At 35.7% G+C, this 27496-nt stretch overlaps 1 protein-coding gene across 6 annotated transcripts in view; it reads left to right on the forward strand.

The window, feature by feature from the left end:
* Eya4 (EYA transcriptional coactivator and phosphatase 4) overlaps nucleotides 1–27496 on the forward strand; it is a 198368-nt gene that overhangs the window by 68327 nt on the left and 102545 nt on the right. For all 6 annotated transcript variants that reach the window (XM_013026795.1, XM_013026796.1, XM_013026797.1 and 3 more), the window contains exon 2: nucleotides 16054–16103. In XM_013026795.1, the coding sequence (XP_012882249.1) occupies nucleotides 16054–16103 (50 nt within the window). The remainder of the gene's footprint in view (nucleotides 1–16053; nucleotides 16104–27496) is intronic.

Genomic DNA, 27496 nt, shown 5'->3' on the forward strand with positions numbered 1-27496 from the left:
TTATGTACTTTAGTTTTTGTGTTTGTTCTCCAAGGTTGGCTCTGCTTTATCATTTAACATCAAATATCTTCCCTTGGAATTGTCCAGAAAACTACCTTACAGTTCATCAGCCAATAACAAACATATTAACCAAGCAAGAGTAGTTACAAAAGAGCCTTGCAGGTATTTCACAAGTTTACAGATGAAGAGTGTTTTATATATTACTAGACAATTTACAAAACAGGATGCTGTGGAGGCGGGGGGCGGGGGCAGGTATGAAGGGCAAGGCGTCAGTAAGCACCTACTCTCTGCTAAGTGTTGTGCAGAATGAGTAATCAAGTGTTTACCTTGCATCCCATGAATCATTTTCTGCAGCAAATGATTCATTTGATTGATTTTTTTAAATGTATCAAAACTTTTCTCAAAGCTAATAGGTACCATGATTGAACAAACTTAATCATACTTTGTATATTACTTTGAAGGATAATCATGCACTCAACGAATGCCAGGGTGCCCCTGACAGAATGTACAAGTCGCTGCCATTTAATGTATCAGCTTTCAGCAGTTTCTAATAGCTTCACAGAATGTGGGGCAAGCCCTCACTCTCATTGATTGCACTTAAATCATTGACAGATGGAATCAGAAAGACTGTATAGAGATTCTGGAGGTTAGGGTGCCCTTTCTAGTATTTTAAAATGTAAGAGAACCCAAGCATTTACCCATAATAAAACCTTACTGGCTTTTAACAGTATTTAGACCCTTTGATTCTAGCTATATTAACAACTCACTTGTGCACATAGGGTGACATAATTAGTAACAGCACCGATGGACAGTTTTATGCTGAACATGAAACTGTGGTGAAAACTGTTATGGTAAACTCTGAAATATATTTGGTAGATGGAATCCTTAAAATATGCTGTTTATGTTGGAAAATCAATTCTATACCATTGACACTCTGAGATGGAAACTTCATTTCACAGATAAGAAAATTGATATTTAGAAGGAATGTTTCAGACTATATAACTAGCTGTTGGTAGTATACTAGTAACAGAAGGATGTCTACATTTTCTCTTCATAAAGCATATTAAAATCATCTCTGTAATGTTCCTACTTAGTTATAAAAGTACAAAATGAAGACATACATTTAATTTTATGTTTTAAGAGTTGCCTTGATGGTCTGGTGCAAACTGAGATTATATTTCACCTCAGAAATATTGTAGTTATATATACCCTTAAAAATGGAAAATGCAAAGGACTTTATATGTTGATATTATGAAGTTTTCACTAGACTTTCTTTGTTGTCCCTACTTTCTACTTCTTCCATGAAAAGTAAAAAAGAAATGACAATCCATCTAGCCACTTAATGTAGGAAAAACTTATTGTATCCTCTTTAGAGTTTTAGGCATAGACAATTGGGTCTCTATTGTACCCATCTAATCCTTTTTTTTTCCTGTTGGTTGTAGGGCTTGAACTCAGGGCCTGAGTACCATACCTGAGCTCTTTTCCTCAAGGCTAGTACTCTACTTTGAGCCACAGCTCCACTTCTGTTTTTTGAGTAGCTTGGATACTCATCTAATTTGCTCTATTGAATGCTTCTTGACTCAGAAACATTTAGATAATGTTACGTGACTTAAAATCTCTTAAGAAACTAACCACTTCAAAAACATATTCTGTTGAGCTTAAAAAATCAAATCTTAAGCCAGGCGCCAGTGGCTCATGCCTGTAATCCTAGCTACTCAGGAGGCTAAGATTTGAGGATCACTGTTCAAATCCAGCTAGGGCAGGAAACTCCAGGAGAACTCTTATGTCCAATTAACCAACAGAAAACCTGAGGTGGCTCTGTGGCTCAAGTGCTAGAGCACTAGCTTCGAGCTGAAGAGCTCAGGAACAGTACCCAGGCCCAGAGTTCAAGCCCCATGACTGACAAAAAAAATTTTATAATCTATACCACAATACTTAAGAAGCACTAACTCTGGAAGGAGACTTCATTGCAAGTATTAACTCCTTATGAAGATATTGTTTTATAGTGATCCTAATTATACTAGGAAGAAAAGCTCTCACCTGTCCAAAATCACTCCAGCATAATCAACACACTTTAATGAACTTGAATAGTCAGTTGTCCACCGTTTAGATGATGCAGTGGCATCTTGACCCAGGCTAACCTTGTACTTCAGGTGTAATAGGCTTCCTTAGTTACTCAGTTGCAATAGCAGCAGCAGTAATACTAGTGGGCAGACAGCGCCGTCTTCAGTCCCTGAAGCACTTTGGTCCTGCTGCTCAGAGTTGAATAGGTTCCTCCTTTGAAAGTGAGACTCACTTTAAAAACTATTTATGCCACAAATTATTCAGAATGTCTGTATGGCACTGTATCACTTAGTGCCAAGCTATAATGATCAGGAAAAAATGAAAGAAAAAGAAATCATCTCAGAATTACATAAACACATCGGGGCCAGTAATTCCCTGAATGCCTGTAAAAGCTAGGTTGAAATTTGTGAAGAATTACTTGTGAAATGAATTTAACCTCTGAGTTCTGGAAGACACATTGTTAAAGGGATGAATGGTGAATATGGCATTTTCTTATAAACTATTAGGAAAAAAGGAGAACATTAACACCAGATAATAGAGACTTATTGGGCATCCTTGATTCATTTTGTTTTATTCAGGCATCTACATGCTTTCTCTTTTGTACATGTAAAATGGCCTTATGTAAAAGGGTGTAACATCTTTGTGAACATTTCTAATTGTGTCAGCCTTCTTCCACCTCCAAGGAAAATACATTGACAAGGTATTAAATAGAAATTATCCTCCTGTTTTGTTGGCATGCACTTAAGCTGAAATGGGAAAGAGAATTTGTATTTACTAGGGAGAAGTAATAATGAAAGTGAAATCCCATACTTACAGGAAGCTAAAGCCAAACAAAAGTGTAAGATAATGGTAGAAAACTTCAAATGACTATCGTCCTTATAGAGATCAGTTTGCCGTGAGGTAACTCTTCTGCAGAAAGAATTGCTTTACAAGAAATTTAAAGTCAAATCTGCTTCTGAAAACTGAGCATACATAGGTGCTTCCTCTTTGAAGAGTTCCAACAATGTATAAGGTGACAGGAGTTGACAGAGCGAGGAGTCAGTCAAGAGATGGAGCTTCATTAAAAGCACATTAGGGTAAATGCAGTGTGTCAGAGTCCATTGAAAGACAGGAGCGCGGATGGGGGTGACCTCCGACAGCAAGTCATCTTGCTATAAACAGGAGGCGTGGACGGCCCTTGGCTGGAGCCAAGAGAATAGGCTCTCCAGGTCTCCTCCTGGTTAACCTCCATTATTGCCCTGCTTCAGGAGCCCCAAAGTTCACACCCCAGCAAGGTGTTTTTTTCAGGCTACCTGGGTGTTGACTAGAGACTATAAACCTCTCAGAGTGTTCTGCAATCCTTGAACCAGGTTTCCTACTACTGTCACTGCAGACCGGAATTTATTGGCTGTTGAACTTCACACATGCGCACATGCACAAAACTCACTTCCAAATACAACTGGAATTTGTTTCAGGTGTTTGGAATTTGAGGTAAGTTGTCTGTAGCTTTGGATGGAAGTGGTATCATTATTATTGTGTGCATGTTCAAGTCCTCTGTTTCAGTGGAGGCAGCCTATCTCAGAAGCAAATACTTTGCCAGTTAAAAAATGAGTTGTTTGGAATTTTTGTGGTTTTAGCATAAGAATGCTAGAAGAAATATGCTCATAGAAATTTGGAAAGGAGGTCAATTAGAGAAAATCTTTAATCTCAGTGTTAAAAGCTTTTAAAATACACTTGACTTTGTTCACTATGCCTCAAAATTTACCTACTCTAATTGCACTGTTAATACAATTAATGAGATAATTGGTAATGAATAGATTATGTATTAAGCCAAAACTTTAGCAGACAATTTTAAGGAGTTTTCCCTTAATAGTTGTGTGTTACAAGAATTTTTTTAAAGCTATTGCTATGTATTTAAATTAAGGGCATTTGTTTCTACCCCTAGAGAATTTGTTTTGAAATCTTTTGCAGAGTTGTTTTTTCACTTTATCTGAATTGTAGTTATCTCAATAATAACTATTTCATGCATTTAAGAAAATGTTTTCCTCCATCTGTAGAAACTTGCTATTTTTTTTTTCTGGAGGCATATGGTAAGAACACATGTAGTTTTAACTTCTGAAAAAAGTCCTCAGATTTTAATTGCTTTGCCTTCATTTGAATATGGACTTGTGCATGCCCCTTGATTTAAAATCTTCATGTGGAAGTTTTTGAAATGTTTTGGTTTAAGTAATATAAATATATTAACTTTTGGGTCTTTCAGTCTTAAGAAGAGCTTAAAAACTGCTATTTTGATGCATAGATGGGATGGAGAGGTAGTTGAATTGCTACATTGTTAAGAGTTCAAATTTGTTTCATTCAAGAGCAGAGGTTTACTGTGTTTGGTTTTATTAGTGTGTGTGTGTGTGTGTGTGTGTGTGTATAAAAGAGTATATATGTGTTTGAGGGGACAAAAAGACAACAATTCAGGAGGAGAAAATAATCCCCTAATTCTAAGTATCTGTGAAAACTGATTTACTGCCAGAGTTGGAGTGTTAAGGGAACTTGAAGAAGAAGAGGAGAATAAATTACCTCAGCCAATAAGTTTTCCCATTAGATTTCCAGGGTCTACTGAGCACCATTCAGCACTATCCCGTTTCCTGCTTCTTTTCTCCATTGCAGTTACTATTGCTGAAGTACTGTGCAACTGGACAATGGTGTTGCAGTACTTAATTTTTGCTTTTTCTTATCTTTTAACCCAAAGTTTACTAAAGTACTAAATTGTTACTTTTTAAAAGCAACTAAAAAGGCAAAACTAACTTCTCTGGTAGAGAGAAAGAAATTGGTCTTTAGTTCTGCATTGTTTCCTGTTTTTCTTTTTCCTACTCCAAGTTTCATAGAAATGGCTGATGGTAGAGTTTTCAAAGTTGTACGATCTGACTGTTTTTGAGCTCAGAGCTACTCACAGAAAGGAAGGTGCTTGTGTGTCCAAGGCCAGCCACATAGTTTACTGTAGGGAAATGGTGCAAGCCAATTTTAAAGGTAATACAGCTGTTGAAGAAATACAAAAGCCAGATGACTTCATAAGTATGCATTGAGGAAACCAGAAAAATCATGCTTAGACCCAGCTCCCAGAAAGCCATTTTAATTGAGGTCAAAGAGGAAAAATCTTGTCTATCTCAATTATGTATTAGGTTTACCTATAATAAGCCCTTTCCTATAGATAGAGCTAATCTATAATTCCTTTATTGTTTAATTCTTGAGTTTCCTAGTGTATGGATTGGCTGTTCATTTACAATATGGAGTATACTTAAGTCTTTAGGATCACCAAATATTTAGGCCAGAAAAAGTCTGAAGGTAATGTCACTAAATGTCACTTCCACCAAAGTAATCAAATTCTGCTTTGGAAAAAAAGCTGTGAAATCAATGACTTGGTTTTTACTTGTAGTTACAGGCTATTTCTTCTGGCCACATATTTGTATATATGAAATATGTGTCACATGGAACTGTTTTCTTTTAAGCCCTTAGTGCAAGGTAGTTCAAATTGTTACTTTAACTTGATAGACTATCTCATCAAATAGAAATATATACATTGGAGGGAGGGGATTATGGTGTAACTTATGCTACAGTCTGTGTTATATTTACTCTGAAATGAAGAATTTCATTTTAGGATTAAAACCTAAGAGGGAAAGGTGATTTATAAAGTTTTTGTAGCAACAGCAATACAAGTTGGCACTAATGTAAAATTACAGCAGCTTTCAAAAGTTGAAATCATTGCTATAGTATTATAGAAGAAATATTGAACCACAATATGCTATAAATACATCTTTTCTTACTGTATGATTCAATTTTTAAAATAGAGAATTTGATTTCAATACTTAATTATCTTCTATTTTAATATATGATTGAGAAAATAAAAAATATCAGATTTGAACTATTGCTCCTTTAATTACCCAATAACCAATTTGCTTCACCAAAAATACTTTCATTTTATATAAATTAACTTATATATTTGTACAATGAATTGTTCTATGCTACTTAAGTGTTTAAAAAGCTTTTATGTGCATTATATCACTTGTTTTCTTAGTTCTCTATTTCCTTGGGAGTTATGATTCTGTGTTTCATTTCTAGAGAGCTTTTATATATACTTTCAATTATCCTTTCAAGTCCTCACAAACATGAGAGAGACTTTAAAAGAAACATTTCTATGGGACTTCAACAATTTTACATTGATAAAGTAGATTAATTTCTATAATCAATTGTTCAAACAGAAAAGTTTAAATTTGGGTTATACTCAACAAGTAAATGTTATTAGGTGCCCTAAAGAATTTTACACAATGATTGCTATCTATTCTTTAAAACCTGTGCTATTTAATCCGTGCCTGTTGCCAAATTCTTTTGAAGTTTCATGACTAAGATAAGCTGAATTTGTTAGGTCATGCAAGGCTGTGTTGTCTGGGCTTTTGTGCTTGGCACATCATGATTAATGGAGGGTGTTTCTTAACCTTGTGGCCATAACATTCCAGTATCTTAAAAGGAGGAGTGGGGAAGACATTGTTAACGAGCTTTTCCTATTCCTAGGAGAGGATAGAGTCTGAACATCATTTTTAAAGTATTATTCTTGAGAATTCATAAATGTTCACTTGCATGAAGAAAAATCAAGATTTTGATGTGCAGAACTAAGGAAAGTATTCTTCCACAGTTCGATGTAAGGATACAATGTAAAATCATTTATTTTAATATAATTACAGTGGATTCATGTCAATCAGCCTTATGCTCCTGAAGTAACATCTCAGTTTAGAAGTGAAGAGACTATTTCATTTTGCTTTTTTTTTTATTATTGTAATACATTGTAAGGAATTTACCTTCCTTCCAACACACAAGACTATAAAAAGAAACTAAAGGAGAAAAACAGAAATAGAAAGCACATACATAAAAGATATAAAGAAAAACAAAACACATGGACAAATACGTCTTCGGATGTTTAAAATGCATGTTTATGAAAAAAAATACTCTTAAGAACAATTACTTTTAGTATGTGTTATTCCAGAGTGTATACATATTGTTAAGGTTGAAAACTGAGCTTTATTTCTACACTTAGGTGATTTTCATAAGAACTGTAATATGATATGCTATAGCATCTTATGTTATTTTTTTCACATTTTAAGTAGTCTGTTACCTTTGACCTATTGCGTGATCATTAGAAGGAGTTTGAAATTGTCCCAAATAATTGATACAATATATATGGTATTTGTGCCATGTGACAAAGAACTATGACATAGCTAAGGAGGAAAAAAATACATTTTAGAATTTTAAAGGTTAAAATGGTTTGGCATTTGGTTTTATGCCTATGTACTGCATAAATAATTATACTTTGTTTACCTATATTTCTGTTACTAAGTTTCTTCTTAAATATATTCAACCTTGTAATGAACTCTCAAATAAATTGAAAGAAATGTGACAGTTGTAGTTGATGAAGAGTTATAGGCCATAGGATTTTTTTCCACTTAAAATATAATTTCTCCCCAGTGTGTGATTTTTGCCTAACCTTCCTCCTCCAAGCCAAGACCCTGGAAGGACCATGCACCAAGGGCCAGAAATCAAATAAGCTCTTGCTCCTGACAGCACAATCCTGCAGAGGTAAAATGACTTCTGTTATTAAGGGTGTTTATTAACCTTCTAACACTATTGTTCTTAATTTTTATGTTTATTTTGTCTATCATTACTCTTAAAAATAAAATATTCAGCTCTGTCTGGGCATATAGCAGTTAAACAGGAGTTATGCCAGTTTTCCTTTAAGTGGAATTGGTACAGACTTCAGTTGTGTACCTGAGAACTCTTCATAGTAAATAAGTAAGTGGTGGCTTAGAAACCTAGACTCCACAGTGTCCAAAAATGAATACAGGGCCAAGAAAAAGGAGGAAATTTAGGAGACAAAGATCTAAGAATCATGGATTGAAGCCAGACAGGGTAGGAAAGTCCTTGTGACTCTTATCTCCAATTAAGAAGCAAAAGGCCACAAGTGGAGGTATGGATCCTGTGGAGGGCACCAGCCTTGAGTCAAAAGAAGCTTTGGGAAAGTACAAGGTCCTGAGTTTAAGCCCAGTACCAGCACAATAAAAACAAAGGAGGAAAATTACTTTCTTACCCCAGGAAGAGGATTTTGGAAATGGATGCATCTTATAGCTGTTAAGATTTTTTTGTATCTTGGGAAAATGATACTTTATAAGAATGATCTTCTACCACTTGTCAAAAATCTCTGAAAAGCACCCCAAATATGTATAGATACACTGAAATACTTAAAAAAAAGAACTTTTGATGATGAGTTTTTTGTTCTAATTGTTGTTGTTTTGTATGCCAGTCCTTGGGTTTAAACTCTGGGCCCGTGTACTGACCCTGAGCTTTTGTGCTCAAGGTTAGTGCTCTACTACTTGAACCACAGCTCCACTACTGGCTTTTTTGTGCTTAATTGGAGATATGAGTCTCCAGCACTTTACTGCCCCAGCTGGCTTCAAATCTTGATTGTCAGATCTCAGCCTCCTGAGTAGCTGTGATTACAGGAGTAAGCCACTGGTGCCCTGCTCTGATTTATTGTTGTTGAGTTTTTGAAAGTCAAAAACTGAATGACAACATTTATCTATCTTAAGATATCAAATAGGTCTGTGATGAACTGTCAAGACATTTAAATTTAAGTTAGTGTATACTACACATCTCTGGGTTTGTATCTGTGTGGGCCAGCAGTAGAGAAATTTTGTGATCATCTCCTCAAGAGAAATTATATTTACTTCAAAAGTAAAATGATCCCATTATACTTTTAAAATATGTATCACTTGTTAAGTTCTAGGGAGGTGTTAACTTGTAATTGTTATATTTGGAGGAAAAAATAAACATGTATTTTCTTTCACTGCTGCTAAGTAATCAAATACTAGAATAATTTCCAGAAAATGCCTGTGTTGTAAAATTATATATTTCATTAAGTATCCTAGCTATTCTGTTTTCTTAGCTACTCATGCATCCTTAAATAGGATGGGAAAGGAAATAATTTAATTCATTTTTAAAGCCTGTCCGTTTATAGAGCTCCAATATCTTGTCTGGTCATCTGTGTGTGTATATTTCACTGTGAAGGGGAAAAGGAGGACTTTCATATAAAAATCCAAAATATAATTCTATGTATAATCTGCAGGTTTAATTCATGCTGATTTAATACTTCTCACTAGATGCCAGTATAATCTGTGAAGCCTATCAAACTCAGAGTATCAATTGTTTCTGAAGTTTATTTTAGGAAAAAAATAAAATATTTCTTAAAATTTTTCTTTTCTTTTTTTAATAAAAAATCACATTGGCTTGTTCGACTGTCATGCATTAAGTGACAGCATGATTTAAGTATCTGGTATAAAGTTGGAATAAATAGAAGAAAATAAAGTTAGATTTCAGCTTTTGATTTTAAATTAAAATATTGACAATTTTATATGTTTAGAAAATTTGAGCAGTGTCAAGAAATCTTATTTTCACTATAATTTTTCAGAAATTAAAGATAACTGAAGTTAGAGCACATCTGCTTTACCAAGTAGTCATTCAATAATTTTATGAAACCCAATTATTGAAAACATACTTTAGAAAGTGTATAGTTACACAAAAATATTTTATGCTACTGTACCATTATAAATATCTTTTATTTCATCAGATTTACATGGAGAATTCACATTTGAAATACAAGTAGAGCTCCCAAGTCTCAGTTGCTGTTGATAGTCCTTTCTGTGCTACTTTCTATATTTACAGAGATTTTAGTGTGTAATGCAAAAATATTTGCATTATAAAAATACAGATAAATATAAAAATTCTATTCTATTTTATATTTGTTTATTTATCTGTAATTTCTTAAGAAATAATGCATTCAAATTTAACTTGCATCCTAATTCAATTCAGTGAATAAATATTGTCTTAGCAGTCATAAAAAGATGCATAATAAATTATTTATTACATCAACAACTTTCATTTCTGGAGTCTCCGGAATGAAATCTTGGGGTTTGTGGTTGTAGAACTGATCTCTTGTTATCACTGTATAGGATTTTTAGTAATCTTTAAAGTTTGTTTCAAAATGAAGAAGAACTCCTTTGAAAATATCTTTTTCTACTATTTCATTATTTACATTTTTATTACTATTAACATTTGGAGAATTGTAAGCAATAAGATTAAATAGAAAATAATTGTGATAATTAGTTCCAGCTTTTTGGAAGATAGTAGCCAGGTCAAAAGCAATTGGTTTTTGTTTGTGTACTTCATGAATTAATCCTGGTTTTCTTCAGAAGACTGTAAGCTTCTCACATAATTTAAGAGTTAGAAAATGTGATGAAGAATTATGGCTGATTGTTATACTTCTGTATATTTGTGATATGTAAAACATTCTGGACATTAGGGTATTTTCTGTGCATATTATTTTCCAAATAATAAAAATATTCATTATTCTCAATATGAAATCCCACATCTTCTACAATTTACTTGATCATTATGATTTATGTTACTTGTGTAAATACAGGCTAAAAATATGAAGGATGCATTGTGAAACTGAAAAAGTGATGTATTTTTCTGCATTGTTGGAGATTGAAAGATTGAACCCAGACTGAACTTGTGCATATTAAGCAAGTGCTCTAGCACTGAGCTATACTCCAAGCCCATGGGTTTTGAAATAGGATCTCATTTTATAATTAATTTGGTTTGCCTTGACCTGGAGATTTTCTCACCTCAGCCTCCAAAGCTGATGGGATTACAGTTATCCGCCACCATGTGCAGCCTGGGGGGGGGACTTTTTAAAAATAATCATTTAATACAAAATTATTATATAGTTTTTCTATTCATATTTTCTGCTTCAATTTCTTAACACTCTCTCTGCTGATGTTTTACAGTTTACCTATGTTATGTATGCATGTCTCTTCTCTGGAATATATGAGCTCAAATGAAGGCAGATTTTTCATTGATCTAGACAGGAAAAAAATGACGTGAATCATGAATGTATTTTAAATTCCCTCATAACCATTTGGGAAGAGAAAAAGTAGAAATTATATGGCTTAACCCAGTATTTTCAAATCATGATTTCACGACTCGGTGTACAAGATACTAAGAGATTTTCCTTACCCTTTCTTATTTGAAGACCTGTGTGCCTTTTAGACACAAGGCACATCTCAGTTCAGACCAGCCACATTTCAAAGGTTAATTACCCATGTTCAGCTATCACTCCCCTGTAGAACTGCTTGGCTGTTGTTCCTTTCTGTGTCTAGACAGTGCTGCCATCCCTCAGCATTCAATAATGCCTTGCTGAACTGAACAAATGGGGATATTTTGGACAATAAAAAGCTGTTTTTCACAAAACACCTTTGTTACTGTCAGTGTATTGGTGATGGTGGTGGTAGTGGATATTAGAGGTACCTGGATAATAGTTTTTCTAAATAAAAGTTTCGCTTCTCTGGAGTTTAAATGTTGGTAAAAAAATATTTATTTCAGTTGACCAATTTTGAAAATTTGTTTGAAGATTTAGAAGTGACTATTCGGTTCCTTTTTGGAAAGTGTTCTGTGGAACTCTCGTTTCTTCTCTTAGTTTTAAGACAGGAAAGGTGTTAGTCAAAGGGAGAAAATATTCAGATATGCAAGATGAGTGAGCCCTCGAAATCCACTGTGTACCTAGTGCTTAAAGCCAGCCATGACGTATTGAGCACTTCAAATCTGACTGAGTGTAGATCTCATATTACTTGTTAAAACAACACACACAAGAGTGGAGAGTGATTTTTGGAGGTGATGGGTATGTTCACAAGACAGATTGTAGTGATAGTGTCATAGGTATATTCTAATCTTAGACTAGTCATATACATTCAGTATGTACACTTGTATGCCTCAGTGATACCTCAGGGAGATGATTGTAAAAAAAGTAAGGACACCTGATAAAAGCAACTGACCAACACAACACAAGAGGGAAAGGCTTAATGTATATAACCTTTAGTTCTAGTTTCATCCCTGCCAGCACTAGCTGCCAGACAGCATCAGGCAAATTGTTCAGTCCTTTGCATCTCAGGTGTCACTTTTAAAAGGAGTACTTTCTCTATTAAGGCTGTCTTCATGAAGTAATGGAGATTACAAATATACATAGTCTAGCGTAGTGAGAAGAAAAGAAGCTGATTTGATAAATAGCAGTACTATTATAATAGTGTAATAAGCATTAAACATTAAATATTAAGCTGTTTTCCTATTCATTTTAAAAATGGTTTTAGTTTTAAAAGTTTTAGTTTTAAAAGGTTTTAGTTTATATGTTCACAATTTTGTTTCTAACATGTACTGATGAAAGCACTCATAGATATGGATTTGAAACTGGGCATACAGCTCACAAGATTTTTATTTTATTATTAAATCAGTTAGTTTATGTCTCAGTATTATATGAGAATAGAGACAAAATAGTATCTATCATTGTGCCCGGCATACAATCATCAGTTGTATATATTGGCCTATTATTCATCCCTTTCTCTGAAAGGTCAGTATTTTAATATTTGTATTTTGATTAAATACTAGTAGCTTTGCACTTTTAGCTCTTTATCATGCTTTGAGTTAGCTAATTTCTTCAAAGAAACTTGTAGTAAGTTAACATTTTACTCTGTTTTAGCTAATTAAATGTATTTAACTGTGTTTTTACTTTTAATTTTTTCCTCTAGCTCCTTGTGTGTGTCTTATGACAACAAGGCTTTGTATTTTGATCATAAGCACAAAATCCTATTTCATTACTTGGCCTGTTTATTTACACTTTATTCAATGCAAACTTAAAAACAAATTGGCATTTTCCTGAAGAGAGATGGTCTACATATACTGTAGGAATAGTCTCCTTTCCATAGCTTAGACCAGTCTGCTGCTATTGAGTTAATTCCATTCATCTCTCCAAAGGAAAATATGGTCATGTTGGACTTCCAACTTCGAATTCCATTATCAAAGCAGGGGCTGAGTGGCAGAGCTTGTCTAACATCCTTGAGGCATTAAGTGGGAAAAAGTAGAATTTTGACGCAATCTGAAGTTGTCATGAAATATCTTTATTTGTAAATATCTAAAATTGCCTTTCAGGGACAGACACGAATGTTAGGTCGTGTTCCGTATAAGTACTTCTACATGTATGCCAGTCTGCCAGATTCTGTCTTGAGAAATGTTTGTGAAAATATCCCTGTGTTTCCACCTCTGACTCCCATGTTCATTCAGCCCTTTCCCATCTCCTACGACAAGCTGAATGATTTGGGGAGCATCCACTTGGGGCTGGGGATGAAATGCTCCACATACAAGGTTAATGCCACCTCTGTGTTCATGGAACTTAACAGCCTCTGAGCTTGAGGCTCTTGCCTGTCTGTCAGCCCTCACTTTGTCCCATTTCCAATATCTTTTAGGCCATCTCTACTCAACTGTCTCATAAAACACTTGAATGGGGGCTGAGAATGTGGCAAAATGGTAGAGGGCTTGCCTACCATGCATGAGGCCCTGGGTTTTATTCCTCAGTACCACCTAAACAAATAATAATAATAAAATCACATTTAAAACAAAACAAAATGAAAATGCTTCAATAATCTGCATTACCCAACAGAGCATTTCCAGACTCCTTGCTGAGTACAAGATCTTCGTAATGTGGTTCATTTGTAAAACCTTGTGTCATTTAAATACGTTTTTATAGCCACATGAAGTCCTTGAGGTCTATGTCCTTCAAAACAGTTCAAAAGCCAGTGTTTGCTTCTACTCCCATTTTCACTTGTGAATATCCACGGATGTTTTTGACAGATTTTCCTTATAGTAGTCACAGTATACTAAACATTATCCTTCCTTCATTTGACTTCAAAAGGAATAAAACTAGCTGGGCGCTGGTGGCTCACGCCTATAATCCTAGCTACTCAGGAGGCTGAGATCTGAGGATCATGGTTCAAAGCCAGCCCAGGCAGGAGAGACCGTGAGATTCCTATCTCCAATAAACCACCAGAAAACGGGAAGTGGCACTGTAGCTCAAGTGGTAGAGCGCTCGCTTTGAGCTGAAGAGCTGAGGGACAGCGCCCAGGCCCAGAGTTCAAGCCCCACAACCGACCAAAAAAAAAAAAAAGAAAGGAATAAAACTTTTTTAATAACAACTATTTGAATGAATACATATCTCAAACAATATATAAAGAATATCTCATGGCTTCCTCACACTGAACATTAGTTATAAGCCTGGGACTCTTTCAGGCTATATACATATATATACACATATATCTATACATATATGTATAGATATGACAATAGATATGTTCTCTGTGTTATAGTTATTACTTTGAGAAATAAAGTAACATCAGAAATTTCTGGTACATTAATGGGAAGATGATGTTTTGGAAAGCCATGAATATTAAATCTTTAAAAAGGTGGTTAAGTTTCAGGAAGCTTTTCTTACACTGATTCTTAGTTAAGAAAGTAACATTCATTTTAGCACATTCTTACAGTTTCTGGTGATGAATCATAGGGAAGAAGCCTTGGGCAGAAAGATCTGATTCCTGTTGTCCTTCTTTTTAGTTCTTATCTTTCTTGGACAATAGACTTCTGTGTGTTTTCAAGTGACTTTTGTATTGACATTATTCTCAAAAATGTTTCTCTACCCCTTCATCTCACAGTGCTGAGTCCCATTTTAAGGGTGAAGAAAAAGTTATCTAACAAGGTAAAATGGCAATCTTCCTGCTAATCACTTTTATTTTCTTATTGTGTAAATATATTGGCAGGAAGTAAGACAGAATACAATTAATAAAGCAAATAATTGATGTCCCAGTGTACAAAAATGTCTCCATTTGGAAATGAAAACCAAAACAGATTTTTTTTTTTAAAGTTAAGGGGATGGTGTGTATGGTGTGTGTGTGTGTGTGTGTGTGTGTGTGTGTGTGTGTGTGTGTGTGTGTGTGTGTGTGTGTGTGTGTGTGTGTTTAAAGCATTCTGAATCAGAGGAGGAAAGTATTACTTTGCAAGCTGGAAATACACTGCTATTACTTTAAAACTAAAAACTTCTTTCAAGTGGTACTATTTGTATTTCAATTCACCCCACACAAAGTTGGCTGTGGTATACATTCATTGGACACTTTTTTTTTCACTTCCAAACTATGTATAAGAAGCTAAAACTTCTGGGACCCTGTAAGCTGCATATTTAAATCATCATAATAAGGACTTAAAACATATATGACAGTGGATCATACAGTTCTTATGTTAATCTGAGAGATTTTTTAAAAAATTTGACTCCACTATGCATGTAATATATCTTTAAGACCACAATAACCAGACACAGGTATCTGCACTTAAAGTTAAATTGTGAAGGACTACTAATTTTTGTCTTCCATTGTTTTAGGAAATGTACTATATCTAGAAATTAATAGATACCCTGGCAGCAAAAGTTAGCCTCATTCTTTACCTTTTCTAGGTTAAAAATACCTTTAAAAAAAAGAAAAGAAATATAGTCTGTGAACTAGACTGTCATTATACTATTTTAAGTGAGAAATGTAAGAGGAAGGCTGAAATTTCCTTGATAGGCTGAGACCTATATAAAACCTACAGCCATAGGTCTGAAAAAAAAGAAAATTAATATATGAACATTTTAGCTAACACTGTGCTTTGCCTCAAAACCAGGTGTTTATGACTGTATGCTTTAAGAGACAGAAGTGGTATCCACTGGAAAAACACTTCCTAGTGGGTTAAGAACAGTATGGCTTTCTGGCTCATAAGTAGGAGAGTTGGTTCTTTGGTTTCTTTGTTCTGATTAGGCTGGCTGGTCCTGGCTGTTGTAGCCCAACATGTTACATCTAATGGAGACCATGGAAGCGCATTTAGCAGCTGTTTCCATGGCATAATAATGAAATATGCTGTTTCGTACCTCATGCTATTGCTATAAAATGTGGAGAGTATTTTATAGAGATTTGGTGAACAGAGCTGTATCCACTTTAAGTTTAACAAAATGTGTGAACCTGATTAAGAGAGTTGCATTTTCAAATAAGAGTAATGAAGACTCTTTTCTTATAGGTAAAGAAAACGTGCTCAGAATCCGATGCTTCAGAACCTCAGAATTCCAGGTATTGTAAAAGAAAGATCAAAACTTCACTAAAAAATTATAATTAAAAAAACAATACGATACTATGCTTTAAATCAGAATTTAAAGAATCTTTGTGTATAGAAACTATGCATTATACTGTCTAGGATATTATTAACACATGATTAACTTAAAACGACTGTGATTAAAGTCAGTTTTAAAGAATAATAGAAGAGATAACAGAAATATCTCTAGAAATCCTTGAAAATATATTCCCCTATATAAATAGATAGTTAACCTTAAGCTTTCATTCTAATCTTTTTTATGACATGTTTATAACTGCAAGTGAACCTGGCGCTATCATATCTGTGTTTACAAAACAAAAGCAACAACAACAAAGAACTAGCATTTGCTTTTCTTTCTAATGAAGTCTTGCTAGGTTTTTAGAATTCTTTCAAAGTGGGAAACTAAACATTAGCTAAACATTTTATTTTTGGTTATTGGGACCTGGGAAAAATGTTAATCTGGCAGCTTCATACAGGAATTTAATACTAATTTATCAGAATCAATACTATTTATTAGAAGCTCAGCAGATTTGTTATAGGCCTATGAATTTTTCATGGCTTGTATTTCAAACTCCAGGCCTCGATGTTAAGTGGCTAAGTGAAAGTATAATAAGTACCATGATGACAGTAAGCACAGGGTTTTATATGATATTACTGATATCATATATATCTATTCTACTTTATTTCTATTCTACTTCACTTATTCTATTTTATTCAAAATTTTGAATTTAATTGTGAGATAGGTACTCATGCATTTTGTCTTGCTCTAGTTTATGATGGTTGCAGTGATTTTCAAGATAAAGTTAAGAAATATTGACATAAGTAATGTGGCTGGCCAATATATTTTGCTTTGAAGAGCAAATATAAATAATATACTATACACTTGTCATTCAACTAACTCCTATTTTATTCAGTATAATATTCTACTAATTGATTCCTTTATATATTAAAATGATCACAGTTGGCTCATTAGGAACATATAATATGATAAGATTAATACTGTTAGACCTTATTTTACTGATTTGTTGTCAAAACTAAATTAAATTATTTATTTTATTGAAGTATTGGAAAATAGGTAAAGTATTACTTTTTTTCATAAAAGACAAGTACTGTAAGATTTGTGGAGAGAAGTGAAGGCCAGAGTCCTATTTATTGTGAGCAATTTCTTCCTAATCATTTGCTGAGCAATATTAGTAGCTTATCTATGACATACTTTACAAATATTGTGTAGGTAATTAGAGATTTGCAATCAGTATATCTTGGAAGGTAGTGGGAAACTGGCAATATTAATCACCTTAATGATTGATATTTCACATCATTTTCTGAAGTCATTTTTTGAAGTCACTCAGGATCATGATACTGTGTTTATACATAAATATTATTAGAGAACAAAGCTACAAAATTGGTTTCATATCTCACAGTTGTATCAGTGATTCAGAGAATGTGAAAAAAGTTCAGAACTCTCTGAATTTAAGTCTGGAATTAGATTATTCTTTGCTGCTTACAAAATCCCAGCATATATGCTTTATAAGTCATGAAGCTCAGTGCTGCAGGGCTTATATAGTATATGTGAGGCCCTGCATTTGATCTCTACTGTGTGTGAATGTGGGAATGTATAATTTTTCTTTATTTTTTTTGTCGGTTGTGGGGCTTGAACTCTGGGCTTTGGCGCTGTCCCTGTGTTCTTCAGCTCAAGGCGAGCGCTCTACTGCTTGAGCCACAGTGCCACTTCAGATTTTCTAATGGTTTATTGGAGATAAAGAGTCTCACTGACTTTCCTGCCCAGGCTGGCTTTGAACCATGATCCTCAGATCTCAGCCTCCTGAGTAGCTAGGATTACAGGCATGAGCCACCAGTACCCGGCTCTATAATTTTCTTTAAGATAAATATATTGTTATTTTTAAAAAAAGCTGGTTTTGACATGCATGTATTTAATGATATCTTTATCTCTGTAAGTTGAAAACCACCCAGGCTTTTTTGAAACTATTGGTTGTTTGCCATAGATTAGCTACTTCTGAAATTGACCTCATGGGTTATATAAATGCACATAATTAGATAAATTGGATTCTAAGAATGTTAAAGTTCCACACAATCAAAAAATAAATGTACTCTTTAGAGCCCAGGGAACATATTGGTTCCAGGAGCCCCAACATGTAGTTGCTGTTCCTTCCCCTGACGGCTACAATGGTCAGATGCCATAGTCTTGTCAGTCAGTCACAGAGAGTGAAATTGTTCTTGGAGCCTGCTTTTATTCACCAGTACTAGGTTTGAGAGTGCCAAAATGGCACTTAGTTAATGTAGTGATGGAGCACTAAGAGTAATATAAAATTATGCTAGAAAGCACTCTGTCACAGGCTGGTGGCTCACACCTGTAATCCACACTACTCAAGAGGCTAAGGGCTGGAGAATTGCCAGTCATAGCAAGCCCTGGTAGAAAAAGTCTGAGACCTCATCTTCAAAGCTGAGCTCAAGTGGTAGACCATCAGCCAAGCAAGCTCAAGGCTCTGAGATTCAACCCAGGAAACCTGTACAAAAAGATACATTATCTTCTGGGAGGTTAAGCAATCAAGGAATGCTTACAACAGTATTATTAATATTTTTGTTTATGTGGTACTGAGGAATTGAACCCAGGACTTATGCGTGTGAGGCAGGCTCTCTACCACTAAGCCACCTTCCCAGCCCTAAAACACTATTTATTATATTCATGTGCAGAATTCTTGTCCTGCAACACTAAGCAGCAGTGCTCGGTACATGTTTATATGGGTATATTCTTTCTGTCCATTAAGGATCAAAGGTTCATATTCTATCCACTCCTATCCTGCTGGTTCCAATTGTGTGCGTATGTATGTGCTGGAGAGAGAGAGAGAAAAGAGAGAGAGAGATAGACAGACAGAGGCAGAGACACAGAGAGACAGACAGAGTAACAGAGACACAGAGAGAGACAGAGAGAGAAGGGCAGAGAGAAAGAGAAAGACAGAAAGAGAGAGAGGAAGACAGAGAGGCAGAGAGACTGGATATGAAAGATAGCCATTCTATTCTAAACCAATCTTAAGTGAAGAACTTGAGCTAACAATGAAATATCAACATAAAGGTTAAGCTGGAGACACACCACCTTACAAAATGCTACCTCACTGGAAATCTAAAGCAAATATCATTCGCCTATTTGCTAGATTTACAGTGTGATGGTTTTGGATCTAAAATGATCACAATAAATGCAGATGGAAAGTGTTTTTTACAGTAGGGAAGTACCTATGTTGGGCATGGAGACTGTGAGGAGAATTCTTGGAGTGACATGCGTGTGTCAGCAAATTTTGTCTTGCCTGGCCTTAATTCCTCTTTCAGGGAGAGACTCTGGGGCTGCAGGTGTAATGAGTAGCTTAGAGGGAAAAAAGGGAATTGACAAACTTATGTACTACGAGTCAGGAAAAACTGGAAAGTTAGCAATAACATTGCATGTATGGACTAAAAGCCAGACATTGGGGACAGTATTCACTGTTTCCTAAAGCTATTAAACTTGATGTCATATGGAGAGGGATATAATGTGCTTCTTATAAAAATTTACATTCCTTGAATGGTTTCCTTTGCTTTTCTCTTCAGTGTTGCTAACCATGTCCAGACTATACTATTCTGGATCTTCTTAAAATTAATGTTAACCATAAAATAGCTACATGAAAAAGCTACAATGTATATTTACTTCATGTTTGACTTTACCTTAAAATTAAGTTTGCTACTAGATAGACCATCTGAAAAACACAAACTGAAACATTATTTTGGTGGTTTGTTTTAATCCTGTATTCATGGTGAATTCATTTGTGCCTCATTTGAGACACTTTGAAAATGCATGGAACTTATTTAAGATAATAGATAGTTCCTGGACAAATGAATCTTTTAGCAGATGTTTCTATGAATCTGATAAAGAAACATTTTAAACTTGAGCATAGGTGACTCACACCTGGAATCCTAACTAACTCAGGAAGTTGAGATCTGAGGACCACAGTTTGAAGCTAGCCTGGGGAGAAAGGTTCCCAAGACTCTTTATCTTCAATTAACTAACAACAACAACAAACAATGGACTAGAGGTATGACCCAAAATGGCTGGGCACCAGGCACAAATAAAAGAGCTGAGTGAAAAAGCCAAGAGCATGAGGCTCTGAGTTCAAGAGGCTCTGAGTTTAAGTCCTGGCACCAGCAAATACACACACACACACACACACACACACACACACACACACACACACACACACTTCACACTCTACTTTTACTTATATTATTAATTTTGATTTAATAGCTAATTTTTAATTGAGAATCAGAAAGTTGATCTATTAAAGGTCTAGTATAAAAGCTTTAAAAGTGAATTTATCTTCTGTAAATAATTGTTACTTAACAATGTTATAGTTAAGGCATGGGTTATATGTTATTTGCTAGTCAAATGACTTTTCAATGCTTTCAGAAGACTGCCTGTCAAAATTTAAATATTGTATTGGTCTCACTGCAGGGAAATCTGAAGCACCTGTATGAAAACGTACATAATATTTTACTGTGTAAAATTAGAGATCCACTGATCTCAATACTCTGTTTTCAAGATACATTAAAAATCATTTGCTGTACTTCCACAAACTTGACAATTTGGGGATGTAGTTTTAGTAAACTTAGATTCTCTTAGTAATACTATCTAGTTATATGGAATTATGTAGCCTCTCCTAAAGCTTAGTTACATTACAACATATGCTCTGTTTTTTACTAAAAACAAAGCCAGAAAATTGCTAAACACAATGTAAAGTAATAATGAACTCCTCATTATTTGAGCCACCTATTTAAAATTATCAGGTATACTTCTGAAAATGATAAATATTCTGAAATCTCGCTTTCATTCTTCGGTGACTTAGATGTTCTGACTCATACTATACCTTAATCCTTTTCTCCCACTTTGGAGAATGTTTTGTCTCATTTCAAAGTCTGACCTCATGTGGATTCCTCTCCGTTCTCTTCATCCTTTTGGCTAGCAGTTGCTGGAGGTTTTCTCATCCATTCTGCCTTTTCTCAAGTGTGTTGACAGATTCCTACAGGTGTGGGTGCAGCTGGAGTTGTGAATGAGGATGAATGATGGGTTCTGTTTTGCTGTTAATCTTACCCTCAATAGCTGGCATATCTTGACCCTTTGGTCACGGTAGCATACTGAGCCGATTTCCTCAGAGAAGTGTCTGAGGTGTCTATGAAAGCTGTGATAGCAGTAGCAGTTGAAGATTTAAGTAGTGGTCTGAAAACTTAGAATACTATTCTTAAATGTCTTACCATATATGGTCCCTAACAGTCTTTTAAATATCTCCTGGTAGTTGGATGGATTGGCCAGCATGTTTCAATACTATGTATGTACTTATGGATTTCTTGTGGAATTAATCTAAGATCAGATGAATGGGCAGCTGGAAATGAAGTAATAAACGTGAAAGGCTCACACAGAGCAACTGATTGTTGTTTGTTCTGATGGATCAAGAATGATCTGAAGACCTGTGAAGGGAGACAATCAACAGCTAAGGCTTTACTGTTAACTTCTTCTGTTCATCTACTTGTTTGGCCTTATCTTCACTGTCTTCACATCTCCCAGGCTTTATTCTTGATTTGTTCTTCTTTTTTTGCTTTTCCCTCCTTTCTTATATTTTCACTTATAATCTCCATTCATAACTCTTGACATGGCTGCCAAGAACAGCCCACTTTGCTCACTAGAAACTGAAATGGAATGGATCGCATGATGAAACCAGGTGCGCTGGCCCACGTTGCGGCCGGCTTGGATTCCTGGTGGTTTTAGTCAGCACTCATTGATTGCAACTACAAATATGAGCCAGGGAAAGCAGAAGAGGAGTTCTGGCTTTTGTTGGTTGTTTTGTTCTTTAAGCAGGGGTATAATTTGTCCAAGAACCTGAGGAGGGCCACCTGAATCTCATGAGGTTGGGGGACGGGCTGTCTTCTGCTCAATTCCTGCCTATCCCAATGCTCCCTTGGTTGCTTCACTACCTCTGTCTCAATAGTTTCAGGTTGTGCCGTAGCAGGAAGAGAAGGAATAAAGGCCCCATGTGGCAGCTATCCATGACTGATCAGCGACTGTTACTGCGTTATACTTTTGCTTTCAAAAAGCAAGCTGAATAACTTATTTTCTCTGTTTCCTGTGATTCACCTAGTTGCTAGGTTGTCTGATTAATGCACTTTTTTTTTTTACTTGTGTGTTAAATTATTTACCTTTTGAAGTCATTCTGTTAAATTTAGTATCTAAGTTTGGTCCTTAAAAAAAAATAACTCACAAACATTCTTAGGGAAATATAAGCAACCATCAATAGATTGGAGCCCAAACTTGAAATTTGGGTGTTTGAGGAGTTGCCAGTTGGCTTCTGAACAGATAATAACATGACTAAGATTGTAACACATCAGCTGTGGCGCGGATGTTCAGAGTAAGGAAAAGCCGCGATGAGACTTGCTTAGGAAGCCTGAGAGACACTTAGCATGCTGTGCCTTATTTTTTTTCTCATGATTTAAACACATTTTTCAAATTTTCTACACTGAATATTTATTTCTTTTGCTTTCAGAACAAGTACATACATACAAAGCATGAAATAGTGAATTTGGCCTGAAATACGCTGTTGGCGATGGGAAGATTCTGGCCTCTTTCTCCTGTCAGCTTGCATTATTTTCTGGCAACTAGAAAATGCCTGACTTCCCCACACTTATTTATGATTAATTGCAGAAAATATCTGTATTGTTGGTCAGGCTCTCCTATCCAGACTGAGAGCCTCTGAACTCTTAGAAATTGTTTTTGTCAGGATAATGAATCACACAAAGTAGCATGTGTATACTTTCTTTCCTTCTTTCTTCCTTCTATTTTTTCCTTCCCTCCCTTTTTCTTTTTTTTCTTTCCTTCCTTCTTCACTCCCTTTTCCCTTCTTTCTCTCCCTTCACTCTCTTTCTCCCTCCCTTCCTTCTTTCCTTCCTGCCCTTCCTGCTCTTCCTTTCCCTCCCTCCTCTCCCCTCCTTTTCCCTCCTCTCTCCTCCTCTCCCCACCTCTCCCCTCCCCTTCTCTTTCCTTTCCTTCCCTTTCTTCTGCACAGGAGATTGAACCTACACATTCCTGCATGCTAAGTGTATCCTCTATCACTGAGCTAACCCCCTGCCAACGCTTTGTCTAGTAACCTTTATCCAGTGAACACAAGGAGCTAAGACAGTACTCTACTTTCCCTTAAGTGGATAAAGTAACTGTTTATGGATGGTGGTTAAGACCATCTTAGAGAATACATTATGTTCTTTGGTGACCTCTTCAACAATTACTGAGTTCACAGGAATCTGATGGCTTTCCCTTCAGCAGTTCACCTATAGGTACATTGTTTTTCTTGTCCTTAAAGTTTGGGCATCTGACTGCTTGAGACAGTTTAGTGAATGAAACAGGGAACTTATATAATAATAGGATAGGTTAGAAAATGATAATTAGGGAATAAGTATAAAGGAATGAGAGATGATAAAAAGTTTCTTTTTTTAAATGAGGTGCTACTTGAACAAAACTTGAAGCTTGAGGGAGATAAAGAAGGAGAAAGTAGGTGCAGGCCCTGACTTGATTTAACAATACTAGCTTTAAGTCCAGCATAACTAGAATGAAGTATGTCCAAGGTTTCAAATTTCAAATAATATTCTAGAGAAAGCTGCTTTTTCTTGTCTTTCCCATATTTCGAAAATACGTACTTGGAATTTAGTAAATCAGTTTCGAATACATTTTTCTTACCTAACTAGTAACAGGCTGCTGGCAGGCATTTCATGTATCAAGTGCTACAAGATGGAGTTGATCCATAGGTAGGTCCCTCTACTATGCCTCATGCATCCTCCTGAACTCTATCTAGTCAGAAAGCTTCAAGCTTCTTAAGGCCTTCAAAACAATATCAAAGACTGAAAAATTTCTCCTGTGAGATGGTTGAGGGTTTAGTAGCAATTCCAAAAATTTGATTTCTAAAGGGACAGAGATTCTGTTCATTATCTCACATCTAATCATCACATTTCAGTCATCTTAGCAACCTACGCAATGTTCTCATTTGCTTTTCAATAAGCCAGAGGATGAATGGATTCTTTGTTCATGTGTTTATGAATTTCTATCACCTGATACTTGATGTCTTTTGGACAAGCTCAAAGTGCCAAATAAATACATACCCTTATAGTCTCAACATTCTTGTAACTAAAACTAAACTTGACTTTGTCTGAAGAGGTAAATATCTAATGAGAGAGTAGCTAATATAAATGTAGATGGAAAAAATACATAGAAACTTCTCTCTTAAAAACTTTTCCTTTTAAGTTGGGGAGGTGGGAAGGAAAGAGATAGTAGGGGAAAAACAAAGGAGGGAGTAACAACAATGCTTGTACTCATTACCTTACTCATGTAACTGTAACCCTTCTGTACATAATCTTTACAATAAAAAAATATAAAACGTAAGCCGGGTGCCGGTAGCTCATACTTATAATCCTAGCCACTCAGGAGGCTGCGATCTGAGGATCACAGTTCAAAGCCAGCCCCAGCAGGAAAGTCTGTGAGACTCATCCCCAAAAACCACTAGAAAACCAGAAGTGGTGCTGTGGCTCAAGTGGTAGAGTGCTAGCCTTAAGCTGAAGAGCTGACGGACAGCACCCAGGCCCAGAGTTCAAGCCCCACGACTGACAAAAAAACCCCACAAAACTATATATATATATATATATATATATATATATATATATATAAAACTTTTCCTTTTAATTAGAATCGATATGTAAGGCTCTATGAACTTGGCAAACAGTGATTTTGTAAACCTCCACCCACACGAACATATTCAACAAGCTAAAAGTTGGATGACAAATCTGTGTAGCTTAGTTTTCTGAGTTTCCTCTCTGAGTAGATTTTTTCTGGTTGCATAGGTAAGTGAAAACTCTAAGTTAAGGAATACATGGGAAGTGCTGAGAAAACATAGGAACTTGACTCTTCTTTCAAATTGATACAGTGGTAATGCTGACAAGAGACAGTCAACAACAAAAAGGTAACAGAAATGTAGGAATGCCATACACTTGGTCAGATATCAGTTTAGGCAATCATACTAGAAGATGGACAGGTTAATACAGAGGTCAGAACTTAACTGGAGCAGAAACTCAGGAGCAGAATTCTCCACTGGAAGCAGAAATAGGGTAGGAAAATCTAGGCTACAAATTGAAACACTGGTGATTTTTCAATTGACAAACTCTTCATAATAAAAATCTGGGCTTATTAAGGAGAACGGTGTGCTTTCCAAATCCCTGAGGATATTAGTTCTGTGCAATTATTGTAATGAATGTTAACTCCTCCTGTTCTCCAAGAAGTTAAATTATAGTTGGAATTGTAATTTTTGCAATCATTTCTATTCAAGATGATCCCATTTGAAATATGCTTTTGCTCAAAATAATACACAGATTGGCAACACACAAAGTTTGAATATACCCTATGGATAATTTCCTTAACGATTATGTGTTTCTGAGCTTTGGTAAAGTGATTCCTTTTTCCACAAACAGAAGAAACACAAGTATTGATTTCATCTGATTTTTTGTTTTGGTTTGGGGTTTTTGTTTTACGTCAATTCGTGTAAGGTACCTAGCATAGTAGGCATCCCCCCGAAGGAATGCAAGTCTTACTACATCAATGATTGAATGGTCAGGTAGTTTTCATATGGAGAGAGTTCTGGTCTTTACCTACACTATTCTCGTTACTTTATGCCATATAATAACCAATGGAGCTTCAATGTCAATTGTAATCAAGATCAAATTGGAGAAAGTTCTCAGTAACAAGAAGGATACCTTCATATTCCAGTTAATCCAAGTATAGTCTCAATTATATTTATTATTCCCTTATCCCTTTGGGTTGGCTCAGTTTACTTTGAAGAAGAAAACATATTGCATGATAGACTTTTGGATTATCTTAATTAAAACCATCATATCTTAGCAAACATTTTGTGATAGAAATGGAACAATCACACATTTTTCTTTCTTTCTGTCTTTTTCTCACTTCTTTTCTGTCCTCTCCTATCTTGGACTGACTTTTCTTATGGGAAATTGTACTTTTTTATGTGTGAGATTCTAGGGCTCAACAATTCTAGCTCTGTTTATGTTAAGCAAGCATTCTACTATTAAGTTACATCCCTAGTGAAATAATATTTTTATCTTTAAATAAACAAAACAAAAAATTGTTTAATAAATAATTGCTCAAGTTGGGTGCTGGTGGCTCATAGCTGTAACCCAAGATAGTCAGGAGGCTGAGATCTGAGGATTAATGTTTGAGGGTAGCCTAGGCATAGAAACCAAGAGACAATTATCTCCAATTTACCAACAAAAAGCTGTTTACTAGAGATGGGATCAAGTGGTGGAGCACTAGTCTTGAGTGAAAAGGCCCTACATTGAAGCCCTAGTATCATCATCATCAATCAATCAATCAATAAAATACTTGCAGTTTTTGTAGGCTTCACTTAATGGAAAGCTCCTCTATTGCACTGTCCTATAATTAATTCATAAAACCTTCTATACTTGTCAGAACACACAGAGGGTTACTTCATGAAGGGACCCAGTCCTATATATTACTTTTCTGTGTCTACCATTCTTTCACTTCCCACTGTGTTTCCATGGAAGATCTGGAATCTCAACAACACAAGGGATGGTGTATGTCTTGGTAGTGCCTGAGATGAAGTGAGTAATGTCATTTGGCACATGCCCTTAGTGTGGCAGCTGCTAGAGGGAGAGGGCTGTCTTCAGACAGGAGCATCGCATCTAACAACAGGTGAGAGACAAAATCAGACTGCTACTGTTCTGACTGACTGATATATTCCTAACCATCATGTTGGTGAAGTAATTATTATCCTTATCCTAGGCTTTCTCATTATTTTATCCTAGGCTTTTCTCATTGTTTTAGAGAAATAATGAATAAATCTACAGTACAGAGCTGAAGTGTGTGTGTGTGTGTGTGCACGAACGTGTGCAGTGTGAAGGGAAGTATGGATGCCCCCAGTGTTTCTCCAAGAGGGATTTGGAAGGATCAGCTCTTTGCACTACAGAGCTGACCAGCACGCTGCAGTTTTTGTCTGACAGTGCCTCTTCTATATCTCAATGGAGCTCCAGTTTTTTTTAAATTTTATTTTATTTGTGAACATACTGTACAGAGGGGTTACAATTGCATGGGCAGGTTAATGCGTACATTTCTTACCAAGCATTGCAGCCTCCTCCTTTGTTTACCCTTCCCATCCCTTCCCAGCCTCCCCCCTCCCCCCCATCCCAATCCTTCTCCTTCCCCCCTCCCCCCCCCCCCCTTCCCCCCCCCCCACCGACGTTGTAAAGCTCGTTCCTGTCTGTTTTCACTCTG

This window comes from Dipodomys ordii, unplaced genomic scaffold, assembly GCF_000151885.1.
Source record: "Dipodomys ordii isolate 6190 unplaced genomic scaffold, Dord_2.0 Scaffold97, whole genome shotgun sequence".
In the NCBI taxonomy this organism is placed as follows: Eukaryota; Metazoa; Chordata; class Mammalia; order Rodentia; family Heteromyidae; genus Dipodomys; species Dipodomys ordii.